Source organism: Ursus arctos, unplaced genomic scaffold (assembly GCF_023065955.2).
Source record: "Ursus arctos isolate Adak ecotype North America unplaced genomic scaffold, UrsArc2.0 scaffold_28, whole genome shotgun sequence".
Taxonomy (NCBI): Eukaryota; Metazoa; Chordata; class Mammalia; order Carnivora; family Ursidae; genus Ursus; species Ursus arctos.
The window spans coordinates 19084892-19111463 of NW_026622963.1; the positions used below are offsets into that span (position 1 = coordinate 19084892).

The 26572-nt window shown below is 49.6% G+C and overlaps 1 protein-coding gene across 4 annotated transcripts in view; it reads left to right on the forward strand.

Annotated features, from left to right (window-relative positions):
* The window catches only part of APBA2 (amyloid beta precursor protein binding family A member 2), a 236067-nt gene that overhangs the window by 187762 nt on the left and 21733 nt on the right, over nt 1-26572 (forward strand). For all 4 annotated transcript variants that reach the window (XM_057303800.1, XM_048222727.2, XM_026510323.4 and 1 more), the window contains 3 exons: nt 2364-2444; nt 3739-3775; nt 23268-23413. In XM_057303800.1, coding sequence (XP_057159783.1) covers nt 2364-2444; nt 3739-3775; nt 23268-23413 — 264 coding nt within the window. The remainder of the gene's footprint in view (nt 1-2363; nt 2445-3738; nt 3776-23267; nt 23414-26572) is intronic.

Consider the following 26572-nt stretch of genomic DNA (forward strand, 5'->3'; position numbering starts at 1 on the left):
TTATTCCATCTTTAAAAAGCAGGAAATTATGACACATGTTATAACATGGATGAATCTTGAGGACATCATGCAAAGTGAAATAAGCCAGTCACAAAAAGATAAGATTCCACTTATATGAGGTTCCTAGAGTTTTTAAATAGACAGAGACAACCAGGGACTGGAGGGAGAGGGTAATGGGGAATTAATATTTAATGCATACATAATTTCAGATGTGTGAGATGAAAAGAATTCTGGAGAGGGATGGTGGTGATAGTTGCAGAATGTTAATATACTTAATGCCACTGAACTCTACACTTAAAAGTGGATAAGATGGCAAATTTAATGTTATTTACCACGATTTGTTAAAACACATTGTGTTTTAACACAATTTAAATAATAAATAATAAAATGAGAAAATCTGGTTTAGAAAATTGAAGATGTCACAAACAAATGGAAAGACATATGCTCAAAGAATGGAAATTAACGTTGTTAAAGTATCCATACTACACAAAGCAATCTACAGATTCAGTGCAATCCCTATCAAAACACCAATTGCACTTTTCATAGAACTAGAGCAAATAATCCTAAAATCCAGAAAAACACAAAAGACCACAAATAGCCAAAGCAGTCTTGAGAAAGAACAAAGCTGAGGTGTCACAATCTCAGGTTTCAAGATACACCATAAGGCAGTAATAATTAAAACAATGTGGTATTGGGGCACAAAAATAGACACACAGATCAATGAAACAGAATAGAAAGTCAAGAAATAAGTGCATGCTTATATGGTCAAATAATCTACAGTATAGGAGGCAAGAATATACAATGGGAGAAAGACAGTAATGGTGCTGGGAAAACTGGACAACTGGCTTACATGCAAAAAAGTGAAACTGGACCACTTTCTCAGATCATACGCAAAAATAAACTCAAAATGAATTTAAGACCTAAATGTGAGACCTGAAACCATAAAAATCCTAGAAGAGACCACAGGCAGTAATTTCTTTGGCATTGGTCATAGCAACATTTTTCTAGATATGTCTTCTCAGGCAAGGGAAACAAAAGCAAAAATAAATTGTTGGGACTTCATCAAAATAAAAGGCTTTTGCACAGCAAAAGAAACCCTCAACAAAACAAAAAGGCAACCTACTGAATAGCATAAGATATTTACAAATGATGTGTCCAATAAGGAGTTAATATCTAAAATACATATAAAATTATGCAACTCAACACCAAAAAAGAAAAAACAGATTAAAAAATAAGCAGAGACATGAATACATACTTTTCCAAAGAAGGCATACAGATGGCCAGCAGACTCATGAAAAAGTGTCCACCATCATTCAGCATCAGGGAAATACAAATCAAAACTACAATGAGCTATTACCTCACATGTGTCAGAATGGCTGAAGTAAAAAAGATAAGAAATAACAAGCATTGGTGAAGATGTGGAGAAAAGGGAATTCTTTTGCACTGTTGGTGGAAATGTAAGTTGGTGCAACCACTGTGGAAAACAGTGTGGAGTTTCCTCAAAAAATTAAAAAATAGAACTACCATACAATTGAGTAATTCCACTGCTGGGTGTTTACCTAAAGAAAATGAAAACATTAATTTGAAAAGATATTTGCACCCCATGTTTAATGTAACATTTTTTTTTGGCAAGAGCCAAGATATGGAATCAGCCCAACTGTCCATTAATCGATAAATGGATAAAGAAGATGTGTGTGTGTGTGTGTGTATATACATACATATATATACATGTATGCGTGTGTGTGTGTGTGTGTATATATGTATATATATATATATAGTGGAATATTGCTCAGCCACAAAAAAGAATTAGATCTTGCCATTTACAACAACATGGGTGGACCTGGAGGGTATTAATCTAAGTGAAATAAACCAGACAGAGAAAGACAAATGCCATATGGTTTCACTTGTATGTGGAATCTAAAAGACAGAACAAACGAACAAACAAAAAACAAAAACAGACTCATAAATACAGACAACAAATTGGTGGTTTCCAGAGGGTAATGAGTTGGGGCAAGGGGTGATGGGCAAAATAGGGGAGGGGGATTAAGGGGTACAAACATCCAGTTACAAAATAAGTCATGGAAATGAAAAGTATAGCATAGGAATATAGTCAGTAATATTGTAATAATGTTGTGTGATGACAGATGGTAAAAAAAGAGAATATATGATTCAAAACATTTTATAAATATAAAAGAATACATGTTAATTGCAGAAAAGTTTGAATTATGTCTGTATGTGTGCACACACATACACACACATACTCACATACACATGCATTTCATAAAATTGTATCATATTGTATCTTGGTTTATTTCTCTAACATATAAGAGCACCATCTTCATCTTTAACTTCCCATTTTCCAGGTTTGCAATGGCTTGGAGCAGCCGAGGAAGCAGCAGCGCTCTGATCTCAATGGACCTGTGGACAATAACAACATCCCAGAGGTAACTTTTTTCAAGGATAAGAGTTGTGGCCTCAGATCCTAATATTGGAGCTACCCACGACATCATGGTCTTCTCACCCTCTCCACCATGTTCTCATCCCAGCCAGTGCCTTGGAAGTGCGGATTCAGTCAAGCAAAGTTGGGTGTCCCTGTAGGAGAAGGAAGAAAAGGTTCTTTCCTGCCGATTCAGACTCACACCACTGTGTGTTCATGTGTTTCCAGTGGGGGAGGGGCAAGTGGGGGGTTCATTTGTGCTCCATGGTTTGACAGAAACTCATTCTACTCCATTATTTGACTGTTGTGTTCTAAGTTAGGGTTACTCAACAATGGCACCATTGACATTTGGGCCAGAACATTCTTTGTTGTGAAGGGCTGTTTTTTCCACTAAAGGATGTTTAGAAGCATCTCTGGCCTCTATTCAGTAGATGCCAGTAGCATACAACCTCTTCCCCAAGTGTGACAGCCAAAAATGTCTACAGACATTGCCCAATGTCCCCTTGGGGACAAAAATCATCCTGGTTGAGAACCACTGTTCTAAACCAACAGCAAGTTTTTGAAAAACAATCCTGTATAAACTGGCACTGCCTTGATGGGGGTTGTTAAAATGAGGCTTTCAACAAGTCATTTCCCTTTTCTGGATGACATAGTGTGGATGGAATTTTCTAGCTTTTTTTTTTTTTTAAAGATTTTATTTATTTATTTGACAGAGATAGAGATAGCCAGCGAGAGAGGAAACACAAGCAGGGGGAGTGGGAGAGGAAGAAGCAGGCTTATAGCGGAGGAGCCTGATGTGGGGCTCGATCCCATAACGCCGGGATCACGCCCTGAGCCGAAGGCAGACGCTTAACCGCTGTGCTACCCAGGTGCCCCGGAATTTTCTAGTTTTGATGACGTAAGTCTGGCCACCCATAGAGTGGTGTCCAGGGTCCTTTATCTTGCTTTTAAAGATGGGCCTGGTAATTCTCATGCCCACCAGTTGGAGAACCATTGGTTGTATGGTCTCTAGGCTCCCTTCTAGAAGTGACATGCTAATCTGGGAATCCCTAAGTTTTAGATGGTGGCCTTTTGTACCCCAAGTTTTCCCATGGGAATGGATTCCATGTGTCCTGCCTAAACAAACACCATTGTGCCTGAATGCCATTGGTTTGCTTTCTGGAGCTGACTTTTAAGGAATATCAGACACTCAGTGGGGTTTAGCTTTTCACATACAGTACCCATCTTAGCCTAGATCTTTCAGGCCATCTACTTACAACTGTCATGTGTTTGTTTTCTTTTCTGTTCATATTTCCTAACAGACAAAGAAGGTGGCATCATTTCCAAGTTTTGTGGCTGGTAAGTGACCTTGAATTTTCTCTTAGAGAACAGTTACATTTTTATCTCAAAGCAAATGGTATTTTTACTTTTGGTTTTCTCCTGCAAAGCTTGTATAGGAAGCGCTCCTTCAAGGTAAAAACAGTGTTATGATAAGCAAAGGTGCTCAGGCATTTGGTTGTTGGAGCACTTTGTAAGCCCATATTGTTAGGAGGGGGGTAGTTCAGTTGACTGGGGAACGGTCGGCCATCCCATTGAATTACACCTTCAGTAATGGCCTCTCCCATGACACTGTTGATCGAGTTAATAGATTGCAATGTGTCTGTATAAGCAGCTCATTATGATCTAACACTTTTGATTAGGGTGGATATAATTGCGTCCAAATACAGGCTGTGACTCCTTTATTAGACTCTTCGTTTCCTTCCATTCTCCTGTCTTTTTTGAAGGGGTGAATATTGGATTTCAGCATTCAGTGTTGAGCCAACTTTGCACTGTATGAATGGCCTCAGGGAATCTTGACCCACTCCTTTCCAAAGTCCTCCAACAACACCATAAAGAGCCTCTTAAATAAGATCTTTCTTATTAACAGGGGGCTGTTTCCTGCTGTTGCTAGTGTAACAATAAAAAGTGTGGATTTTATTAATTCTTTCAATAAGCTGGTAATTAATTTTTATGAATATTTTTGGGAGTAAGGTAAATCAATCATCAGAGATAAATAACTTTAAAAACATTTCCTACCCTGGTTTTCTTTTTTAGTAAAAAGCTGACATCTGGAAAACCCCTTTCAAGGGACTAGTTTGAACCAGGCTAACCCAGTTCAAACTGGTTGAAAATGAATTGATTGGCTCAACCCAATTTCGGTGGGTTCAACATTATATGGGCTCAGTGTTGCTCAAACTAGATTAAAAACAGTTTCAAACTGCCGGAATCCATCTTATACTGTTCAAATAAACTTAATTCCATTTTGACCAACTCAGGTAGGCTCAAATGGGTTTTGCCCAGCTATTTATATGTGATGCTGGTTAAAACTGCATCAGACTGGTTTTCATTAGCTCACAATAGGTTATGATAATTCCAATCCAACTGGCTAGTTGTGGTTTTTTTCAGGACCTAGTGATTGGCAAGAACAGACACCACCCCCTCCATGCCTGCATTGTAGGGTTGATTAGGTTCCTGATTCGGAGGACTCAACATCTCATAAATAGGGAGGATGCACCACTTTCCTGGGTGGTCACAATGCCAGGATGGCATGTACCAGTCACACGGTTCCGGTGAGGTGGGTTCTTGTGGATCCAAGAAGCTCACTTTTCAAAGCATCATGGTGTCATTTGGGCAGAACTCCCTCAAACTGCCTAGGGGAATGATTTGGATATTAGACTCCTGGGTCTTGAGTCAGCCCCCTAACTGGAGGGGAGGGCAGTGGAGAAGGATCAGGAAGCAATATCAATGCCTGGGTGCTCTGAGAAGTACCTCTCGCTTGCAGCAATCCAGAAGACACTTCTCTGAATCAGCTTAGACTACTCCAGACCAAATCAAAACAATGTCGGATGCCTCAAACTGTTCCGATGGGCTAAAGCTCCTTGTGACCAGTTCAAACCAGTGTGGATAGCCTTAATTTAGAATTTCCTGGGGTGCCTGGGTGTCTCAGTTGGTTGAGCATCCGACTCTTGGTTTTGGCTCAGGTCATGGTCTCAGGGGCCTGGGATCAAGCCCCACGTTGCGCTTCACACTCAGCGGGGAGCCTGCTTGAGATCCTCTCTCTCCCTCTGCCCCTCCCCTGCTTGCTGACTCTCTTTCTAAAATCAATGAATAAATCTTAAAAAAAAAAAAAAAAAAGAATCTCCTGTTAGGCACACCCATGGAGTGATTATCAGAGATATTGGCCCCAGAGAACATGAGGGTCTTAAACCAGGAGGGCTCCATACACCCTCTCTGAGGGGCATTTCATACCTTCGGGCTCCCCCCTGGCCCCTGGCCGGCTGTGTGGACACTCACAAAAGAGTCCAGGTGGGAAACTGCAGTTCCTGCCTATTCCTTCTGAGGAAGTAGCCCCATGTCTACTTGAACTTAGGAGGCCTTGTGAATCTGAGTGTTTAGTTGAACCTTAAAAGACCTTGAAGACTGACTCAGCCGCCTTCTCCTTGTCTCCCTTCGGCCAGAGCTGTGCCACCTGACCAGGGCCCTGGACTCCCAGGTTGGCTGGAGGAGCAAGTATTTGGCTTTCCAGGAAGGCAGGGGAGAAAGTCTGGAGATGGGTGTTGAGGGAGCAAGCCCCCAGGGCCTGCTGTACCCCATCCATTTGGCGAGCGTTTCAAGGGTGGGGGAGCCCCCAGGGCTTGTTCGGTCCTCCAGTTGGAAGTCTAAAGAGCTGGGAAAAACCCGGGATAACTATGACGGGAAAGCAGGCCTTCCTCCTTGTCTGGGTCTGCGAAATCACACTGGAGGTAAACCTCCTTGGAGATTTAAGGAGCGGTGGCCTTCAGTGCCTTCGTATGCCTTATTTCACACCTAATAACTGTTAATAATAATGAAAAATAATAGTAACAGTCAAAGGGACACCGTCTTAACATTTATTGGGTGGTAGTGCCGGTCCCAGGGACGTGTGCTGTGCACTTACTTCCTGTCAGCCTCCTACGGTGGCAGACGCTCCCCCCATCTATAGGTTAGGGAAGGTGAGGTTCGAGTAACTCATCTGGAGTCTGACGGCTGCTGCTCTTAGACCCATATCTGGGTCCTTTGCAGCGTAAGCTCCTCACCAGATGGTTTCCTACCGCCTGAACACGCCTCCGTATACCACCACCACCAGCGATGAGGCCAGGGAATTCTTACTAGGTGCTTCTGTTGAGCAGGCACGCTTCTTAAACACACTGACTGTGCTCCTAACAACACTTAGAGGTAGGTGCTGTTACAGATGAGTAAACTGAGGCTTAGAGAGGGTGAGTCATTTACTCAAGGTCACCAGGGATTGGAACGTAGGTGGGAGCCTGAGCTCATTGCCTCCTATACTGTACTGCTTGAGCAACCCTCAGCATGCAGCGGGTAAAGAAAAGCCTTCACCTGGAGAAGACACATGGTTCAGATTCCAGGGAGTCCACAGGAAGAGAACCTTCCAGAAGTCAGAGTTGTTGGTCCCTCTCAGACTCAGAGTTGCAGCCCTCTGTCATCAGAGGTACCCGAGGGAAGAGGCCCCCGTGACCACCATCTGTAGGAGAACACTCCAGGATCCACTGATGCTCTTGGGCCCTCTCCAACTGGGAAGGTTGACACCACAGAGTAAACCTTGTAGAAGGGCCTGTTGAACAGAGGACTCACCGCCTTCCCTGTGGGGAGGAGTCCTGGAGTGGTGAGGAATGGAGGGACCCACAGGATGTTCTCTACTGCGGGACATGGAGGCTGGCAGTGGCATGAGTCCAAGTGGACCAGGTGGTTATCCACCTCTGAATGAGTCTATGTTAAAATCTAACTTTTCCATAAAACCAGAAATGGGTTCATTAAAACCAAAAGTTTGATGCTGGTCCCAAGCAATGGAGCCACAAAGGCTGATAGATAGAATTCTACTCCTCACACTGTTCTAATCCAACAGCCAAAGCTCATGCAAGATGTCCTGAAACATAGCCCATCCCACCAGCAGCTCTAGCCTTATGCTAGAATGTGACTTGTCCTCAGGTGTCAGGGCCCTGGGATCCCTTACAACCTGTCTGTACCTTATCAACTTCCCACCTGTGTGCTGGCCACTTGGAGAATGTGTGGGCCCCCCATCCGTGCTGAGCTTGCCCCTCACACCTTCCTTTTGGTGGGGGTCCTCAAAGTGATAAAGCCACTTGGTGATTTTCATGCAGTGGACACTTATGATCTGACCTCTTAAAAATGGGCAGTTGGGGTGAACCTGTTCAGACGAGACTCCTAAATTGAAGGCCGCTCACCTCTCTTCCTGTTCAGCCTGTCAGAGGGGCCAGGCTCCTAAGTCATAGAGCAGACAGGCCTGAGGGGACGGGTGAGTGTGGGTGTGGGGTGCTGTTGGCAGGAGGACCAGAGTAAGGTAAATCTCTGGGACCAGCGGGGCCCAGCGCATTCCAAACGGAGGTTATGAAAACCAAAATGACTTCCCTTTTTTACAAATAGTGTTTGATTTTGTCCAAAAGGAGTCGTGAATAGGGATTAGACAGATTTTAAAATAGGAATTTTTATTCACTAGAGGTTTGTTAAGATATTTCTGAGTAGTTCCTAGAACAAGCCAGAAGCCATAAGAATTAAAAATGTATTCTACCCTGGAAATCCTTATTTCCCTTCTCTATCTGCACATCCCTGTACTTTTCCTTTTTCTGTCTGCACATGCCAGACCCCTAATCCCTCTCTGCAATAGAAGCTACTGTTTAGTCTCTTGTGAATCCTTCCAGAACTTTCTTTGACATATACAAAACTATAGACCCCTTTCTTTTTTTTTAATGTTTTTTTTATTATATTATGTTAGTCACCATACAGTACATCCCTGGTTTTTGATGTAAAGTTCGATGATTCATAAGTTGCGTATAACACCCAGTGCACCATGCAATACGTGCCCTCCTTACTACCCATCACCAGCCTATCCCATTCCCCCACCCGCCTCCCCTCTGAAGCCCTCAGTTTGTTTCTCAGAGTCCATAGTCTCTCATGCTTCATCCCCCCTTCTGATTACCCCCCCTTTCTTTATCCCTTTCTTCCCCTACCGATATTCCTAGTTCTTATGTTCCATAGATGAGAGAAATCATATGATAGTTGTCTTTCTCTGCTTGACTTATTTCACTTAGCATTATCTCCTCCAGTGCCGTCCAGGTTGCAGCAAATGTTGAGAAATCGTTCTTTTTGATAGCTGAGTAATATTCCATTGTATATATGGACCACAACTTCTTAATCCAGTCATCTGTTGAAGGGCATCTCGGCTCCTTCCACGATTTAGCTATTGTGGACAATGCTGCTATGAACATTGGGGTGCATATGGCCCTTCTCTTCACTACGTCTGTATCTTTGGGGTAAATACCCAGTAGTGCAATTGCTGTGTCATAGGGTAGCTCTATTTTTAACTTTTTGAGGGACCTCCACACTGTTTTCCAGAGTGGCTGTACCGCCTTGCATTCCCACCAACAATGTAGGAGGGAGCCCCTTTCTCCACATCCCTTTTCTTAAACTACAGATTACACATGGACACATGAGTCTGTACTTTGCTTTTTCATTTCTTGGTACCTCTTGGAGATAAGCTACTATAGAGCCACCTGATTATTAAGTGGCTGCCCAGGATTCAGGTTCATGGACATATGATGGGTATTCATCAGTCCCCTGTGGACTGCTTCTAGTCAGTGCAGCAGTGAGCAGCCTCATGGATGTGTTCATGTGCGTGGTCCTTCACAGAAGCTCTTCCTAGATGGCAGGGTTGCAGGCCAGCCACACGCTGACTGGGGTAGAAGTGGCCCCCGAGGGAGACGGGGTACACACCCTCAGCTGTGTGTGAGAGTGCTGTTTCACCAGCCCTGTGAGCCATCCAGCCGTTTGGTCTTGGCCAGGCCAATGGATACAAAGTGGTGTATTGTTGATTTTATGCACACATCTTCATCAGAAGTGAAACCAAATGCTGTTTGATGTGTTTACAAGCCATTTGTGTTTATTTTCCTATGCATTGTCTGTGTGTTTCCTTTGCTCACTCTTCTGTTGGATTTTTGGTGTTTCTTATTGGTTTGCACTGTTCTTTACATGTAAAGGAGATTTGCCCTTTGGTGTGTATCGTAAAAGTTTTCCCCAAGCTACCATCATCTTTTGATATTTTTGCATTCTTAAAGTTTTCATTTACATTCCAGTTTGTTCATATACAGTGTTATGGGTAGTTTCAGGTGTGCAATATAGTGATTCAGCACTTCCATACATCACCCGGTGCTCATCACAAGTGCCCTCCTTCAGCCCCATCTCCCCCTCCCCTCCCCTCTGGTAACTATCACTTTGTTCTCTATAGTTAAGAGTGTGTTGCTTGGTTTGCCTCTCTCTCTTTTTTTCTCCTTTGCCCATCTGTTCTGTTTTCTAAATTCCGCATATGAGTGAAGTCATATGGTATTTGTCTTTCCCTGACTGACTTATTTCACTTAGCATAATACTCTCTAGTTCCATCCACGTGGTTGCAAATGGCAAGATTTCATTCTTTATTATGGCTGAATAATATTCCTCGTGTGTGTGTGTGTGTGTGTGTGTGTGTGTGTGTGTTATTACTACCTCTTCTTTATCCATTCATCTTTTGGTGGGCACTTGGGCTGCTTCTGTATTTGGCTATTGTAGATAATGCTGCTATACATATTGGGGTACATGTATCCTTTGAATTAGTATTTTTGTATTTTTTGCATAAATACCCAGTAGTGCAGTGGCTGGGTCATAGAGTAGTTCCATTTTTAACTTTTTGAGGAAGCTCCATATTTTTCCTTTTTTATTTATTTTTATTTATTTATTTATTAATTTTTTTAAAGATTTTATTTATTTATTTGACAGAGAGACAGCCAGAGAGAGAGGGAACACAAGCAGGGGGAGCGGGAGAGGAAGAAGCAGGCTCATAGCGGAGGAACCTGATGTGGGGCTCGATCCCAGAACGCCGGGATCACGCACTGAGCCGAAGGCAGGCGCTTAACCGCTGTGCCACCCAGGCGCCCCTCCTTTTTTAAAAAATGCATTTTATTTTATTGCTTCTTTTTTTTAATAGAGCGAGAACATGACAGCGAGCACCAGTTGTGGGGAGGGGCAGAGGGAGAATGAGAGAGAGAATCTTAAGCAAGATCCATGCTCAGCGCAGAGCCCCAAGCAGGGCTCAATCTCATGACCCTGAGATCATGGCCTGAGCCAAAATCAAGAGTCTGTCATTCAACCGAGTCACCCAGGTCCCCCTCCATATTTTTCCTTTGCTGAACATTTTATGTAGTCAACTGTATTCATTTTTTTTCCTTTGAAGTTACAAGTTTTTGAGATTGGTATGAGCTTTGCACTGTCTTTTTTAAAGATTTTATTATTTATTTATGTAGAGAGAGCGTGCAGGAGTAGTGGGAGGGGCAGAGGGAAAGGGAGAGGGAGAGACAGCACCTCAAGCGGATTCCGTGCTGAGCGTGGAGCTGGACACAGGGCTCGATCCCATGACCCCGGGACCATGATCTGAGCTGAAATCAAGAGTTGGACACTGAACCCACTGAGCCACCCAGGCAACCCAACCTTGACACTCTTACCATTATTTTTTTTCCTTCTAGAACCCTTATGATTTTATTCAAATGAGTTACATATTTAATTTATCTGGAATTTATTTTGGTATATGGATCCAGAAAGAATTACATTTTAAGCATTTTCTTTCAAACAGCTGACCATTTGTGCCAAGACTGTCCCATGGATTCTTCCCTCTCTGCTTTGAAATGCTGCCTTTATAATATAATACATTGTCATTTACACCTAGGCCTGTTTCTGGATCTCCCCTGAGGTTCCAGAACCAAGCTGCTTTATTTAACTGGGGATTTGTAGTGCATTTTATGACCTGGAAGGCTAACGTCTGCCTTCTGTCACCGTTGTTCCTGTTCAGAACCTCCCTGGATCCTCTTGTGTCTTTACTTTTCCATAGAACCTTTAGAATTAGCTTATCAGTTACGCAATAAAAATTCCTATTGGCCTTTTTATTTGACATGCATTACTTTTATCTTTGTTAGTATATGAAATGGCAGAAGCCTCCATCTGAAACCCCGGTTGGGAGATCTAAGCCCTGCTGACCTCTCCATCTCTGGCCAACAGCCTCATAAGTGAACTTGGAAGGGGAGCCTCCCCTAAATGGCTACAGCCTTGGGAGAGCCCTTGAGCCAGAAGCGCTGGGCTCAGCTGCACCTGGATCCCCCGCCCACAGAAACTAACAAATACTTGTTGTTTTCAGCTGCAAACTTTTGGGATAATTTGTTATGCATGGATATAGATAATTAATATCCTATATGTTTTTAAGAGAAAGCGTGTCATGATTCATACTGATCTGAAGATAAAATGCATCCCAGTTCATCTTGTCAGGACTGTAGGGTTTTTACATTTGTACCTTTTTCCTATGCCCCAGACCCCCATTCTCAAGGACACCAGCAGAATTCTGCATTTCTTTTATTCCATCAGTCCTACGATAGTCTCAGAATAACAAGACCGACATCACCAAGGACATGTGATTAAAAATACAATTCAAGATTCATTTGCATTGACTTTGGTCTTCAGAGGATAGCCCAGGAGGGATGTACTATCAAATTACTCTGTTTTAAAATCATTCAGAATAGTTCTCTTCATTACCATGTCACAACTGCTTACACATTTAGATGCATTTTTTTTCTTTAGGAATTTGCTTTATTCATTGAATTTTGTTTTATAATTATATAAAACACTTACATGGTTCTGAAGTCAAGTATAGAAAACAGGGTGTATGAAAAGGCGTCTAATTTCTTACACCATTACCCCGCCTCCCAAATCCTTTCCTCCCACTAGAGATAACCAGTTTTAACATTTCACGTATTTTTAGTATCTTAGGTGATTCTTCCCCCTTTCTTAGATAAATGGTAATGAGTTAACACCCTTTTCTCCATCTTCCTTTTTTTTTTTTTTTTAAGATTTTACTTATTTATTTGACACAGAGAGAGCACAAGCAGGGAAGTAGCAGAGGGAGAGGGAGAAGTAGGTTCCCCACCAAGCAGGTAGCCCTATACTATGCAGGGCTCGATCCCAGGACACCGGGGTCATGACCTGAACTGAAGACAGGTGCTTAACTGACTGAGCCACCCAGGCACCCCTCCACCTTCCTTCTTACACTTAACACGAACCCCTGGAGATTATGCCAGAGCTCTGCACCATGCAGGGCAGTACGCGCAGGTGCTCTGTGCTGTTTGGACATCCGCTGTGTGGATGAATGTCCCCTATGCAGGAACATTTGGGTGGTTTCCAGGGTTTTGCTCTTAGAAATAGTGTTGCAGTGAGCAGCTTTATACCTGTGCCTTTCCCTATTTTTCACCAGTTTTTGGATTCATTCTGCTGTTTCTGGGATGTAATTCTCCCAGGTCCAAGCTAATGCTTAGGACCTGCCTTGGGCAAATCTGTCCACTGAACTGAGCTTGGCTTTGACCGTTTTTGAGTCTTTTTCTTCCTCCCAGCAGCCAGTGATTTTATCTCGCTTGTTGGGTGTCTAATGTTCCACGCTGTGGGACTTTCAAAATCGTTTCCTTCAGTGATGACGCAACCTGTCCTGCAGCCCCAGGCAGGGCCTCTCCCCAGTGACTGTTCTGAGGGTCTGATTTCTCGGACAGCATCTTCTCTTTTATAGCAGCCCCCTTAAAGGGTCACCTTTAACAGGGGCTTCTTGGAGGCACAGCCCAGCCCACGGCAGCGTTGGACATCTGGCTCTGGGACCCACTGGTGTGTGGTGGAGAGGGTGGTATTAAGGGCAGGAGGAGCCCTGCCAGAGCCCAGAGGCCATGCCCCAGGTCTGCTGGTAGAAGGTCTGACCTGAGATCCAGTCTCACGGCTCTCCTGCCTCCTCAGCCACTCTTGACACACCTTCCCATCCCCAGGCCAGCTCTTGCCCTTATTTCAGTGGCTTGCATGACATGTGGCCTTGGCACTCTGCCTGCTCCTAGCCCCTCCTCCCTGTCCTGTCCCCTCAGAGCCGTGGCCTCTCCTCCCAGCTGAGACCAGGTCCCTCTCTGCGCTTTTGAACCTCACCCGATCTGCGGTGTTTTCCTCTCCAGTATCTTCCACTCTCCCCTCTGCTGGCTTCTGAGAGCATCTGTCCTCGCCTGCATGTATCCATAGCCAGCGCTCTACCTTCCTCTTCTTCTGAACCAGACTTTGGGGATGGTTGCTTCATGCTTACACCTCCCCTACACACTGCCATCCTCTGGCTGGCTGAGATCACTGTGGGCTTCCTGGTCACGGTGCATCAGAAGCACGAGGGCTCCTTTCCCCTCCTGCCAGTATGGGCACAGCTCGGCCCGCCCGCTGGGCACAGGGTGCTGGAGCTCAGCAGAGCTGGGTCCTGGGACCCCTGCCCACCCAGTCCCCCCTCTCCCCGATGATTCTTCTGTGTCTGCAGCTTCGTCTGGCACTGACGTGCAGTTTCTCAGGACCGCTGAGTCCAGCTGCCTCTTGAGCTCCTTTGGAAGACTTCCAAGTTCCTGCATCTAGAATCCCCACCCTCAAGGCCAGTGCCCCCTCCTTGTAGCTGCAGCTTTGGCCATCCAGTGGTACAGTCTGCTTTCGAGCACTCCTCATCCTCACCTTGTATTCCAGACTGTGGGTTGAACCTCCAGAGTGGATCCAGTCTGTCGCTGTCTCTCTGGCACCATCATCACCCTGGTCCACACCATCATCACCACCACCACCATCATAATCATCACTCATTCACTCACTTGCTAGGACAATTGCAGTAGTCTCCCAGATGCTCTCCCTTCTTCCCCTCTGTGGTTTGCATCTCTGCAGCCAGAGTTGCTTTCTAAAGACAGAGAGGTCGGGCCACTTCCCTGGCCAGTACTCTGCAATGACAGTCCTTGGTGTAGCTCCAGGATCCTCCCCTCTGGCCAGCACTCTCTCTGCAGCCTCAGCTTGCTCTACATGCTGGCCCACCCCATGCACCTGGGCAGTTTGCACATTTGGTAGCTTTTGAAAGGTGCTATACTCTGCCACCCCAGGGCCTTTGCACCTGCTCTTGCCTGAGCCTGGAATGCTGTCTTCTCCTTTCCCTCTATGGTTTTTTTGATTCCTTTGCATCCTTCGGGCCTCAGCTCGGAGAGCACCTGCCCCCAGATTCTTGTCAAGGCCAGACACCCCTGTGGCTTCTTCACTGGCGCGGGGTCCTTCCTTCATGTCGTTTACCGTGCACCATCCTGATGTATTTATTTGGTGACTGTGGGACTAATGTCAGCCTGTGAGTTCCGTGTTTTCTGTCCTCAAATGAGGGCTCAAAAATGCTTATGAGTACCTGAATCAGTGGCAGTGGTCTTTTGCCAAGTCATTTGACCCCTGGGAACTGTCCTTATTTGTAAAATCAGGACATTGAGATCTGCTTCATGAGGTTGTCGAGGACCGAGCGGAATAGACCTTTGTTACACACAGAGGTCTGGTGTGTCAGGGCTGGGGGTTGTACTCTGCAACCTTTCAGAGGCACACTCACACACCCATCCTCGGCTGTGGCTCTACCCAGCCGTCCCCTCCCCCCAAGACGGAGAAGCAGGCACAGGACTTGGAATTAATGAGATTGCCTGGATCCAGGCCACTTGTGGGAAGCCTCTGTCCACCACCCAGCTTCGGGATAGTTTCCCCCAAAAGTGTCAGGGACAGGGGCTCCAAGGCATGACTCTGTGGGACCTCCCACCCCTTTCCCTGCTCAGAGTGGTCCACAGGGTTGACATTTTTCAACAGACATTTCAAATGGAGGCTTCCTCCAGGAGGAAGGAGCCTGGCGCACGCTATTCCTCATGTCCAGACTGTGCGGATACGTTCTGCGTACACTGATGTTTGCACGATCTGTATCGCAGCAAGAAAACAAAAAGGAGAAATCGCTCTCTGGGGACGCAGGATCGCCTTTAAACCTCTCCTTATTCTTTTGTCGTTTTGTCTCCCTCTGGTGGTCTCGGCATAGGGTTAGTCCAAAAGTTGAGCCAAATAAGAACAATTTATGCCCAGACACGGTGGGCCAGCTGCTTTCATACTGTCATGAAGCTGTTTGATTTTTGGTTCTGTGTTTCATGATTGGAGTTGAGAGCAGTGTCTGTGAACCTGAAATCCCTGCTTATCCACACCGGCCTTCTCTGCTTCCTAATAAGCGTGCAGGTGGGGGTGGGTCTGACAGGCAGGCAGGATGCTGCAGGTACCGTTTTTGTTTTGTATTGTTTCCTTTTTTTTTTTTTTTAATCTCATGGTTTATTTTGCATTTCTTTGGTGTTGAACATTTTTTCAACATATTTTTTTTTATAATAATTTTTTATTATGTTAGTCACCATACAGTATATCCTTAGTTTTTGATGTAATCCTTTTTGAAAAGAAGAGCAAGGCTGGAATGACAAGAACCTCCGGCACAGGGGGGTGGCAGAGGTGGGCATCTTTTGGAGTTTGTAACAAAGACCGGAATTTTTCACTGGCCTCTTCCCAGGGAGCAGGCGTCCGTGGGTGCTGGTGGTGGACCCCACTGCCCGGGGTGGGGTGCCCTTCACACACAGGAATCTGTGCCCCCGGATCTGGTGGGACTCACTCCGGGGGTGGGGGGAGATGGGGCCAGCTTTTAATATATCTACTCAGGGACATAGACTGAAACAGGATGAGAATTTCAGAAAGGTCTGGCTAGCTGCCCAAGGTCACCCTGGGAAGTGGCAAAGGGAAAGGCAGAGGACAGTGGCCTCAGAGGGCGGGAATCCATTCAAAAGGCAAGGCCGAAGCTCCCACCCTCAGGGACCGTTCCACGGAGTGCCGTTCGACTCCCACCCCACAGATAGGGTGTGAGGACCCTTGCTCAGGCCCAGGCCCTGGGTGCTGGCTGAGGGTGTGGGCTGTGTGAGGGAGCAGTTACCCCAGGGCTGCTGGGACCACCCGGACTTTCCCGCAGAGCACAGCGGCACCATCTACTGATCAGTAATGGTCACTGCAGAGAAGACTGGTGGCTCGGGCCCTGCCGTGGGGTGACAATCAGCAAATGATGGGCACTTGGAGTCACACTCACTGGAGAGAATGAGGCCTGAGGGGAAGATGGTGTAAGATAGTAAAAATGGACACACGTCAGTCAGAAAGCCCTGAGGGGCAGGGTGGAAGATGCTGCCGTGTGATTGGCAGTTGCCTTTCCCTCTGTGGGGGTGGCACCTGCCTTCCTCTAGCTGGTGACAGGTGCACACCAGGGCTGCTGATGGATGGACAGGGAGGGGTTCCTCCCTCCACGCCCCTCCCCATTCTGTAGCCCTCCCCCTCCCATACCCTACTCCCTTCCCTTGGTGCTGCCAGCCCTGGCCAGGTGCAGGGGTTTGTCATCTCCAGAGTGAGGACCAAGGTGCCTGAGATGGAAGGAACAGCCGGGAGTCTTGCCCTTGGGAGGCAGGGCTTTGTAAAGAGCCAGGCCTGCCTGGGACAGTGGCTGCTGGCCTGGCCTCTCAGCGGGCTTTGCTCCTAAGAAGACGGGAGGGGGGAGTGCTTGGGTGCCGGAGATCAGGTTTGCCCACAGGGGTGCTCTTCGGTGTGACCTGGAGTGTGTGTGGTGCAGATTCCCGGACCCCACTCTGGGTCCATTGAGGCAGAATCTCTCTGATGGGATTGGGGCCTCTGCAGGCTCCCTGGGCTCTGAACATGATTCCGGACACAGAGGAGCTGCTTGGGATCTTCTCTCCCTCCTTCCTTGACTTTAGCTCCCACTGCCCCGTCGGGTGCCAGGTTTGGAAGAGCTTTGCACCACTTTCTACCTGCTGCCGGGAGGTGCCCCATGTCGATATTGGTGGAGGCCACCGACTGGGATGTGACAGCCTTTGGGTCTGGTCCCTGCTTTGTCCCTTAATATCAGCGTGACCGTGGCATCCCTTTGTCCCCTGAGCCTCAGTGGGCTGTCAGGCCGCATGCCCACAAGGCCACGTGAGCACATTCACTGGCCTCGGACACCTCCCACTGTCTTTCTGCCCCCCCCCCCCCAATCTGGTGCTCGGGGTGCTGCCACAGCTCAGTGCTATGACTTGTCTTTTGAGTTAGGTGCAAAAAGAAGCTAAGAATTCATTAACTAATGCCTTGTACTTTATATGCTTTTAGCATTTATGAAGCCCATCCTATTAATCTTACCTTTGCAAAAACCCCAAGGAGATAGAATTCAGGAGTTCCCCCTCACCCCATTTTGCTGGTAAGTAAATTGACCCCCCCCCCCAAAAAAGAGAGAGAGCGAGAGAGAGAGAGAGAGAGAGATGACTGTCCCAAGGGCACAAAGGCTTTTTGAGCAGGGCAGGTGGAAGAGTTCAGACTCCGGCCGTGTCCCTGGATCCCTGGGCAGGCGCTGTGGGGCCCTGGAGGGCTGTCCCTGCTTCCCTTCAGACAGCTGGGACCCTGAGAGGGCCTCAGAAAACACACTGCTTTTAAAGTATCTCCCTTTGCGTCATGCGGGTCTGTGCTCACCTTGGCTTCTGAGAGCAGCCTTCCCCTTCCTCAGTAGATCCGGACTGTGTCCCTGTTCCCCTCACACCGGGGTTTGCTTCCTGCCTTCTATTCCTCATTGTCTGAAAAGACCTTGCTTTTTTGTCTGCCCTGTTTACCCAGCTCTGTGAGAGAGGGTACCTCCTTGCCTTAGTCCCAGTCCTTGTCATGGCTGTCCCAGCCTCCATGGCTGTCCCTCAACGTTGACAGGCCGGAGGGGGAGGGGAAGGTGCCTTCCCCGTCTGCAGAATTGGGAGGGACAGTCCATTCCCCAGCCCACCCAACACAGATACCCTAAGAGCTTGTTGCAATATTAGAATACTCAGGATGGTAACATGGCTTGCTGAGCCCTTCTCTGTGCCTGGTCCGCGGCTAATCTGTGGCCCTGCCTTCCCTGCACCCTGCATGGGCCCTGGGCGGAGCGGTCCCAGGGTCAGAGGCCTGGGGAGTTGTAGGCTCCGAAGTGGGGCCTCTCTCCTGGGCGGCGCTTCTTGTCTTCAGTTCTCTGAGAGGCCTGCCCGCAGCGGTGGGCTCCTTGTCGCTCCCCCCACGAGGGTGCAGAAGCTGGTCACAGAGCAGGGCCACAGGCCTGGGGTGTGCGGTGCCGGGCCACCTGCTGCCAGGATTACCTTCCTCGGGGGTCGCAACACGGTCTTCAGAACGCCTCCTTCTCTTGTGTTTGGGCTTGTGGTCATAGAGGGGCTTCATCCCCTTGATCAGGTAAAGTGCCTGCCCGCGGAAGCCCCTCATTGCATCTGCAGGCTCTGTATCTGCCCCCGTGGGGGGCACTTCATCTCGGATCCCCAGTGGGCGCACAGGCCCAGTTAGGAGGTGTGGCTCTGTGGGCTCAGGGCCGCAGGCACTGCCGCTGTGTGAGAAGCTTCGCGAACACTCACGTGTATCTATGTGGGGGTGTGTACTTGTGCATGCGTGCACGTGTGTGCAGGGGTGATGGACTCGTGAGGAGCTGAGGGGCTCTGGGAGGAGCCCACAGAGACCTATGGCACTGAGGTCCCACCACCCCGGTCCTTGCGGGACCCTGCACCAGCGCCGACTGGAGGCCAGAGTGGGTGGCCAGGAGGACTGTGGGTAGGCTGGCCTAGAAGACAAGGCACCATCGTCCCACATGGCCACTTGCACAGAGCTTTGGGGAAGGTGGCGGTGACGATGGGATGAGAAACGCTTGATCTGAACATGTGTCGGGGGTTATTGTACTTTTCTGGGGTGTCTTCTAAACACTGGAAGGGTGAGCTTATAAATCTACCAGAAGCTAGGGTCCCCCTTGGGCCCTCCAGCCCACCTGGCCCCAGCCCCCAACTCCACCCCCAGTCCCTCCCACCGCCAGCCCTCAAGCCCAAGGTTTACCCCTAACCCAGGCCCTCACAAGCCCCTTCTCAAGGCCCCCTGTACCCATCCCCTCTTGTCCCTCACTGACCCCCGAGGCTGTGGAGGCCTCTGAATACCGCCCCTCTGCTGTCACAAGCAGCCTCCTCCAGATCCAGCAATGTCGGCTGGGTGGGAAGAGCTCTCCCAGAGAAATGGATGTGGTGGGGAGACCACGCAGAGGGGCAGCTCTCCCCATCCAGGCCTAGGCCCTACTTCCTCATGTCTCTCCTCCCCAACCCAAGGCTCTTGTAAGGACCCCTTCACTTGGTTCTGGAGCAGAAGATGCTTCTTTCCTCCAGACACAGATGACAGAGTTGGGGCTGGGTGAGGGGCTTCAGACTTGGGGACAGGCTTTGCCAGCAGACTGTGGAAGTCACAGGGGTGTCCATCTATGGGGGAGGGCCAGGGAGGCCATGAGGTATCAGTGGCTTCTCAGTCAGGGCTGGGTTGCTGAGGGGTGGGACCTTGGGCTTGGTTCCCTGGGGGTTTGGGAGAGGCTTCCGAAAGTGGTATCCAAGATCTCTGGAGCAAACCACCTGAGGACCCAAGAGGAAAGGGTACATCCTTTGGGCACTGCGGGGGAGGCTGTCAGGGTCAGTGGGGAGAAAGGGAGGGAGTCCCCAGGGCAGTAGTGTCATTGTGGGAGGGCCCCCACCGTTCCGTGGGGCATGACCCGGGACATTGCTAAGGTGGGACCTGCCGGGGCCCGTTATTACTAACAGATTCCTTTCAAACTGCAGAATACTTGACCTTGTTCGAAAGCACTTTATAAAATGGCCTTTAGTGCAGGAGCTGTGGTGCTGGTGTGAAAGAGACGGGAGTAGATCCCCGGGTGTGAGTCCGACGACGTGTGAGCCCCTGGGGCGGGGTCTTCAGGCAGACAGTGGAGGCTAATGGACACACGCTATGCCCAATTTCGGAGCTTTAATGGAAAGTCTGCAGAGCTGAGGTTGGTCTGGTGAAAGCCTAATGCACACGTTCCCTCCCACGCGGCTCACCTTGTGCCATTTTCTCCTGCGGTTTGAAGAGAACTGAAGTTTCAGAGTAATTTAGAAAACCTGCCTTGCATGCAGGGTCTGCCTGGTGTCAGGGAAGCTGCACGTTTGCTTTTTGGGGTGACAGCCTGCTCACTGTGGGCCCCTCCCTGAGCCCCCAGTACCCTAGCAGCCGGGGGCAGGCATGCGGGCCGGAGCTGGGGCCCCCCGTTCTCTGGGATGACAGGGCTCAGGGACTCCTGCCTCTCTCCTGAGAGAATGAGAGGCCCCGTGCAGTTTACAGCAGGGGAGGCAAAAATATCAGCTTTCTAGAAGGACCCTCTCGTGGTAGCATGGGGGTAGTCTGGGCGGAAGGTTCAGGTCTTAGTCTTGCTACCCTAACAAAGCACCAGGGCCTGTGGGGTTTATGACCAACACTGGGTATCCTCACAGCTGCAGAGGACGGAAGGCCCGGGTCAGGGTACCTGTGTGGTCGAGTTCTGCTGAGAGCCCCCTTCCGGTGACAGACACGCTTCTTCTCTGTGGGCACGTGTGGCAGAAAGCAGGCAGGGTTGCTCTCTGGGGTCCCTTTTATCAGGGCACAGATCCCATTCCCGAGAGCTCTACCCTCCTGACCTCCCAGATCACCTCCCAGAGGTCGTACTTCCAATACCACCACACTGCGGGTTAGGGCTTCAGGATAGGGACTTTGGAGGGACACAGGCAGTCCACTGCAGTTCACACGGGCTAGTCGGTGGCCATCCTCGGGTCCAGGATGGAATGAGGCCGTGGTGGTGGCAGAACTGGAGAAAGGCGGACTCGGGATAGGTTTGGGACAGCTCTCGGGGATGGGTCGGATATGGGGGCGAAGGCCTGTGGAGCTGGGAGGGGTGTGCGGTCTGAGATGAGGAACCAGGCTCAGTGCCCTGATGGAGTAGAGGAGGGTTGGGGCTTCGCTTTGGGCATGGTGAGAGGGGGCCATCCCAGGGGAGCCAGCGAGTAGGCTGCTGAGTGTGTGGGGGTGGGGCTCAGAGAGCTGCGTGTCCTTTGCCAGTACCGAGTCCCCAGGTTGTCGGCATTCGGTGGCCTCGTGGAGGAGGATGAGTCTGCAGGGAGCTGAGAAGGAACAGCTAGAGAGGGAGGAGGAGATGAGAACCACAAGGTCCCCGGACACGAGGGCACAGAGATCGTGTAGTGTTCGCATTGGTGGCTTTGCAGCAGGGACGTAGCAGCCAGGCAGGGATGTGCTGAGGAAGGGGTGTGAGCCAAACAGGCAGTTCCTTCTGGGCATTTGCCTTCCAGAGGGAGGAGGGAGGTGGGGATGTAGGGAAGGAAGTGTTTGAACCCACCTGGGGACATGGGAGGATATTTAAAAGCCGTAGGAAGACCCAGCTGATAGGACTTGCTTCAGAGAGGGATAGGATCACAGGTGACCCTCCGTCCCCGGCGGGGACCCACCACACAGGGAGTGGACGTGATGCTCTGCCGAGTACAGCCAAGGGAGGGGAGCTGGAAGTTCGAGGAGATGGTGCTTGCGCAGGGGGAGAGGGGCACTTCTCAGAGGCACCTCTCAGGGTCGCCTGCAAGTTTTGAGGGCATTTTGGCCCATGAATTTGGAATGGAACCAGTCTGCCTTGTTGGGCGGCTCTGGCTCTTTCCAGCTGCAGGCCCGCACATAACAGGTGGTTGGAGCTGTGCCAAGTCCCTGGGGCTGACAGGTGGGGCGTGGGGTAGGTAGTCGAGGGTGTTGGGCAGATGTTATGGGACGGGTGGACAATGGCATCCAAGCTTGGCAAGTTGATGCTTTTAGCAGCAGAGTAGGTCAGAGGGGAGAACATGGAACAGCATGCAGAGGAGAGGGGTCCGGAGGGGACTGCTGGCCCTGGGGACCAAGGAGCCACAGGACAGCCAGCCCTGGGGACCCTAGAGTGAGGGGGAGCTTGAGAGCTAGAGCCAAGGTCCCTCAGAAGGAGGGGTCTGACCAGGGGCGGGCAGGAAGGAGGGAAGAAGGCAGTGACACGGAAAGGAAGGTGGTGGGTCTCAGAGGAAGGCTAAGCGATGGTCTACAATTTACAGACTATGGAGCCAGGGCCAAACCTCCCAGCCACCCAGGTCCGTGTACAAAGTTTTCCCGGAGCACATCCGTGTGTGCTCATAAACAGATGGCCTGGGCCTGCTTTTGTCTTCCGGACGCAGGGGTGACTATCTGCACACAGACCGCAAAGCCTAAGATATTTTCCATCTAGCCCCTCGCAGAAAAGTTCTGCTGACCTTACCTACAGCTGCCTGTCCAGAAAGGGAGCCACAGGCCGCATGTGACTATTTCTATGTAAATGAATTAGATGGCATAAAATTTAAAAATTCATTTCCTCTCGCAGTAGCCCCAGTTCAAGTACTCCAAAGCCACATGTGGCTAGTGGTTCCATATTAAACAGCACCAAGATAGAACATTCTATGTCATGGCAGAAAGTTCCATTGACAGCAGCGGTCTAGAGGCAGCAGGGGGAGCAAGAGCCACATCACCCAGCCTGGATCTGAGGTGTATAGGATGGAGTGACCTGCCCAGGTGGGCATGTGACAGGACCAGAGCCCTGCAGTGCAGAAGTGGAGGAGAAGACCCCAGAAGAACTGGAGGGCGTAGTGGGAAGTTTCTGCTCCCTGTCCTGATTCCAGAGGGCTCTGGGGCAGGCACAGAAATGCTGTCCAGTTTGGGAAAGTGTGTCTCTGGATTGCAGCATATGGTTGTCACTTTGGAGGCTGAGATGCCCTGAGTGACAGCTGCCCGAGGTCCTGGAATTGTCCTGAGCCACGTACGTGGACTTTTCTGGCCTGGGTGTTGATTTTGCGTAGTTCCTTGCACCGTGCACTGTGCAGCGATGAAGGGAGACTGGCCTCCCTCTGTGGCTGCAGATGGGTGATGGGTCAGCCCTTCGCCTTTGTCCCCTGTCCCTGCGGCCTTGTTCCTTTGTCCTCTGGGAGGATGCTAACTGTGCCCTCCTCAGTTCCAGGGCCCTGTGAACCAGAAGACCTCATTGATGGGATCATCTTTGCTGCCAACTACCTGGGGTCCACCCAGCTGCTCTCAGAACGTAACCCTTCCAAAAACATCAGAATGATGCAGGCGCAGGAGGCCGTCAGCCGGGTCAAGGTACTGGTGCGCTCAGCAGAGCCCTGGTTCACTTTGGGGGAGGGGACACGAAAGCGGGTTTGGTGACCCCACAGCCCTCAGCACTGAGAGAGCAGGAAGGCCTGAGGCACTTGGCGAGGTCAAGGGCGACTTTGGCCAGTCTGGAAGAATGCCAGGGCTGGGGGCAGGGGCAGCTGGCTTCTTCACGAGGAACCGCCACCCGGCCACTGGAAGCATGATTTTTAAAGGTGATCGTTCCACAGCATTCCACTCATAAAACACATTGGGTTGGAGCCTCCAGTCCCATTTTGATGGTAGGTGTGTCTTTGGCCCCAAAGTGCTTGCAGAAGGGGAAACAAAGAAATCCCATGTGTCAGTTAAATTCATGACCTCAGGAAACCCTCTGACATGCTTGCTGCTCTGGGTACACACAGAATGGCCTGGTTGTGAACAGTGGGTGCAGCCAGGCAGGGGGAGGATGAGGCCAAGTCAGCAAAACTAATGGGGTTCTGGGAAAAGGGTGGGGTGGTCCGAGGAGGTGCCCCCTCTGGGCGGGACTGTACATGCTACCAGCCCCTGGGGGCTGAGAAACCATGTCAGGCCCCTCCTCTGTCCTCACTGTGCACTGACCTTCTTTATGGAGGCACAGGGGCCTGGTGCACGAGCCCATGGGGGTCAGGAGAAGAGAAGCGCAGAGCCCTGGTACCTCCTGCCCCAGACCCCAGTAGTGCTCCTCTGCCTGAGAGCCCGGTGCTTCGGTGCCGGCCGGTGGCATCGCTCCGTCCCCAGTCTCGCCCTCACAGATCTGGGCGGTGGTTGGTGATTCCCAGCGCTCGAGGGACGCGTGTGGGGGCTTCTCGTGGTCAGCGTGTGTGCTCGCTGAAGTGGCGGGCACCCATCCACCCTGCCCCTGCGGGGGGGCTTCCCCTGAGCACAAGGTCGGCGTCCCGGGGTGTTGACCACAAGACCGAAATAGCTTGGCTGCCCTTCCTTCTCTTCCTTTCTTTCTTCCTTTATCCGTTTTTCTTTTCTCTTACATGCTGCTCAGAGGATGCAAAAGGCTGCTAAAATCAAGAAAAAAGCGGTGTGTGGGGCTGCGGGGTTTGCCTGGGTTTCTGGGCCTCGTCCTGTGCAGTTTTGGGGGCGGTCCTGTTTGTAGGAGCACACAGCATGCGTCGAACAGCTTTTCCCTCTTCCCTTGGTAGATAAACAGTAGACTTTTGAACAGAACCACAGACACTTCTTTTTTTATATTTAACCGCCCACTTACAGAAGAACCTCATCAGTGCCCTTTTTCTAAATTTCTCGTTTGGTCTCTCCTGTGCTAGAATGTGGTTAATGCCGCGATGTTACTGTTTCACGCAGACATTTTTACAGGTGACATTTGATACGACCATGTGACGCATTTAGTGCTTAGGCTCCTGTACAAAATTAATTAAATTGTTCTGATATTTAAAGACTCATTAAGCTTAATTTACTAAATCAGGATGATGATGAGAAGGTCAGTTTGCCCATGAGATGCGTTCCTTGAGAGAGTTGCTGCGGGGTGCCCGGGTGGCTCATTCGGTTCAGGATTCAACTCTTGATCTCAGCTCAGGTCTTGCTCTCAGGGGCATGAGTTCAGGCCGTGCACTGGGCTCCACGCCCAGCGTGGAGTGTACTTAAAAAAAAGGGCGGGGAGGGGGAAGAGTTTCTGGAGTATGAGCCAACTTTAAAAAAATCAAGTTGACCTCCAGTCGTTTGCTTGTAAACCTGGTCATTTAGTAAACGCTGGGTCCTCCCAATACAGGAAAGCTCAAATGCTTGGTGTCAGAAGGCACTGATTTGGTGCAGTCCTCTTGCTTAGACGGCAAGAGCTTTAGTCCTCCGTTCCCTACCTAGAACACCGTCTTCTGACTGTGTGCCAGAGGAGCCCGTCTGGATGCTCCCCTCCCTTGTGGTGAAACTTCTCTGCCTGTGGCATTTGCTCTTTGCCCAGTGGTGTCTCCTTGGACTCCTTGAGCTGTAGGAGAGGAAGGAACTCACCCATCTCCCGCTGCTCAACGAGCTTTCTGCTGGGCAGTGTAGATGGGCCTGGCTTTGCAGAGCTATAGTTGGGGTATGCTTCCAAGGAAGAGGGGCTCCTAGCCTGCAGTTTGCCCAGGGCACCCCTGAGCTGGCCAAGCACCAGGAAGCTGGAGCAGGGCTCTGTTGTACACTGCAGCCTGGTCCTTAGGTCTGCCGTCCGGGGAGCCCAAAGGGGCCCGGAGCAGGCAGAGCCAGCTCGAAACGGCCTCTGCAGGCTCTGAGGCCAGCTGGTTATGTCCATGGAGAGCTGTTCCTCCCTTCGGGCAAGGGGATGTTCAGGACCGTTGCCGAGGGCCGCTTTTCTGCTCTGCTCACATCTGGCCAGACAAGTGCCGATAGGAGGGTGCTTCATGAGTATGGAACCAGGAGGAAGCAGCATCCCACACACAGCTAACCTGCTGGTGACCATGGGGTCACGGTCCCCCCATCCACAGACAGGCCCTCCCTGTTGTCTGGTGGCCGTTGTTGGATTCCTGCTCTTGACACTCCCCCTTTCTTCCAGCAGAGTATCACGGGGTGAGCTTTGCTCTTCCCTGTTATCGATCAGGTTTCGGCTTCTTCCATTCACCCCCAGTTTGAGCCTGCTCAGCTCCACATTTGTCCCTCTTCTCCCATCAAGGGCACAGCACTCGAGTTTCCTCCAGAAATTGTCACTAAAACCAAGTCCACCTGCAACTTTTCTTTTTCTTTCTTTTTTCTTTTTTTTTTTGCTTCTGGCCCAACCTACTTTTTCAAGCAAGAGGGTTTTGAGAAACAATCCCATAATATGTAATGTTTAAAAGCATGTGGACATAGAGTATAACCCGGTTTTTCAAATCAGACAAAAAGTAGTTCCTCTGTGTTTCCTGCAGACTATTTTCTTTTTTTTTTTTTTTAAAGATTTATTTATTTATTTATTTGACAGAGATAGAGACAGCCAGCGAGAGACGGAACACAAGCAGGGGGAGTGGGAGAGGAAGAAGCAGGCTCCCAGCAGAGGAGCCTGATGTGGGGCTCGATCCCGTAACACCGGGATCACGCCCTGAGCCGAAGGCAGACGCTTAACCGCTGTGCCACCCAGGCGCCCCCCTGCAGACTATTTTCAACTGGATTATTTTGAACTCTCTTTTCTTT